The sequence below is a fragment of the Oryzias melastigma genome, linkage group LG13 (assembly GCF_002922805.2).
Source record: "Oryzias melastigma strain HK-1 linkage group LG13, ASM292280v2, whole genome shotgun sequence".
Taxonomy (NCBI): domain Eukaryota; kingdom Metazoa; phylum Chordata; class Actinopteri; order Beloniformes; family Adrianichthyidae; genus Oryzias; species Oryzias melastigma.
This window is the reverse complement of record NC_050524.1, coordinates 29,854,743-29,857,017: the sequence shown is the minus strand read 5'-3', so window position 1 is coordinate 29,857,017 and position 2,275 is coordinate 29,854,743. Positions and strand designations below refer to the sequence as shown.

General features: G+C 37.5%; 1 protein-coding gene across 1 annotated transcript in view; it reads left to right on the top strand.

Annotated features, from left to right (window-relative positions):
- Window positions 1-2,275, top strand: part of LOC112150018 (suppressor protein SRP40) — a gene marked incomplete in the record, with an annotated part of 16,724 nt that overhangs the window by 4,669 nt on the left and 9,780 nt on the right. Inside the window, 5 exon segments of the mRNA XM_036214968.1 lie at window positions 436-519; window positions 917-976; window positions 1,061-1,097; window positions 1,177-1,235; window positions 1,320-1,362. Of these exon segments, the coding sequence (XP_036070861.1) occupies window positions 436-519; window positions 917-976; window positions 1,061-1,097; window positions 1,177-1,235; window positions 1,320-1,362 (283 nt within the window).

The window sequence follows — 2,275 nt, the reverse complement described above, 5'->3', positions numbered from 1 at the left end:
AACACTTTAAACATTTGATTGATGTTTTTTTTTCTCCCAAGCCTGATTTCAGTCAAAGGGGTGTGGCCTTTCAACAAGCTCTCTCCTGATTGGCCAGAGTGGTGTCTATGGAAACATTGACCTGCTTTGACCAATCGCTGCTTACTGACAAATTCTGGCTCCAGCATGGTTTACCAAAAAAAAGAAAAGGTGACTGAATTGACTGGATGTTCTTTGAGCCAGAAGTCATTTTCTATGAGTGACATCACAGTCACTCGGTCCAGTTCTCTTATACAGTCAATGATTACAAGGCAACACTTTTATGGTTATTATTTCTCTCAATTTTCTAACTTCATGCAGTAAACACAGATTGTAACAGGAACCCAAAGGCCTTGTATTGCCTGGACTACATATATAAAGCATGAATGTAACATTTCATTGTATTTTTTCACCCAGGACTCCAGTTCTTCCTCTTCATCGTCTTCTTCTGATAGTGACGATGACAAGAAGAAGAAAAAGAAGAAGAAAGACAAGAAAAAGGTAACAGACTTAAATATGTCTCATTGTTTCATTTCTAAAATAAAACTATTTGTGAAGGGAATTTTTGAATTTACTTTTTGCTGTATTTGGTGGGAAATGATTTCTTTTCTTTATTTCTCTTGTGGGGAGCTGTTGAAGGGTTGTGAGTGTGACTTTTTTCTGATAAAAGTGGTGAAAGGAAGTGGTGAGGAGACCACGATTTGATATAAATCAGAGTCTGGCTGAATTTATAGCTTTATATGACACTAAAGTGTCTTAAACCTGAATATTTTCCACTGTACAGTGTAAGGTATTGATATCTATATACATGTATATATTTTAAGGTGTGTATGTTGTGTTTGAGTCTATTCATTCTGTTTTTAAGGGGGTAAAATAATAGTGTCTGTTTTTGATGCAGGATTCTAGCTCCTCCTCTGATAGTGACAAGAAGAAGAAAAAGAAGAAGGACAAGAAGAAGGTTGGGATTTTTTTTCTCCATAACGAATATTTCATTAAGTATTGTGAGTTCTCCAGAAGCCTGACTGCATGTGTTGTGATACAGGATGAGGAGAAGGAACCCTGTAGTTCTTCAGCAGCGGGTAAGCGTTGTGTTTCAGACTAGATCAGGAAAACTGATGTTCAATTTATATCCAGTTTACAGGATATTCTTGTGTCCAGGTGGGGAGATTCCAGAACCAATCTGTGATGGAGATGAGAGAAAAGTTGAGGGAGACAAGGTGAATTGTTGATGCAGGCGTACAAATCACACACTATGTACATGTGTAGACACAGGAAATGACTGCAGACTTTCCTTCTGGCAGGTCATGGAGGTTGAGGAGGGACAGCTCCCCTTCACACTGGCTGGTAAATGATGTCTGACCACACAGAGAAAACAAACTTACCCACATATGAAAATGTGCAAAACATCCATTGATTCAAGATGAAAGAAAAAGTCAGAACTACATACACTAAAGAAGATGACAGACTTGATTTTCTGTCAAAACCTCTTATGAGTAAGAACCAGTTTTTCCCCGAACAAGGAAACTCTAAGACCACATCTTCAAGGTGAACCAGATTAGTGAGTGTAACATGAGAGATTTTCTCTGTGATTGGACAGGGCCCAACCCATAGTAGATTTCAACAAGCGCAGTTCGTAGGAAGGCAAATAAAATAAACTTATTTGGCGGTGGGGCTCTTTGCTGATGGCGTCCTGTATGCTGGTGGGATCAGCTCAGACCATAGATGATTAAACCCCAGAACCTAGACGCTAACGGAGCGGAGCAGAGCCAGCAAAACCGTCTAGAACACGTGTGTCAAAGTTGAGACCCGGGGGCCGGATTCGGCCCTTGGGTAATTATATCCGGCCCTCCAGATCATTTTGTTTTACTGTTACACTAATGGCCCGATGTTATCTTGTGCTTATTTCTAACTTATATAATTTTTACAAAATATATTTCTATGGAGAGTAAAATATTAAAAATTATTTAAGGTTTAAGTTGATTTATTCTGGAATTATATTCCTGCCTTTTTATTATTTATGTAAAAAAGTTACGGTTTTAAAGTCTTAAAAATTGGCGTTCTGTTTGCTTTTTGGACTATTTTAACATCTACTAAGATTTTTTAGGCTATTTTGGAGTTTAGCAAAAAATGTCAGCTACATGCTAGCTGTTTTGGCTAATTTAGCTTTTTTCAGGTTTTTAGGCTATGTTAAAGTTTAGCTTTTTTCCGCTACATGCTAGCTGTTTTAACTAACCTAAGTTTTTTTTTTTTTTTTTTT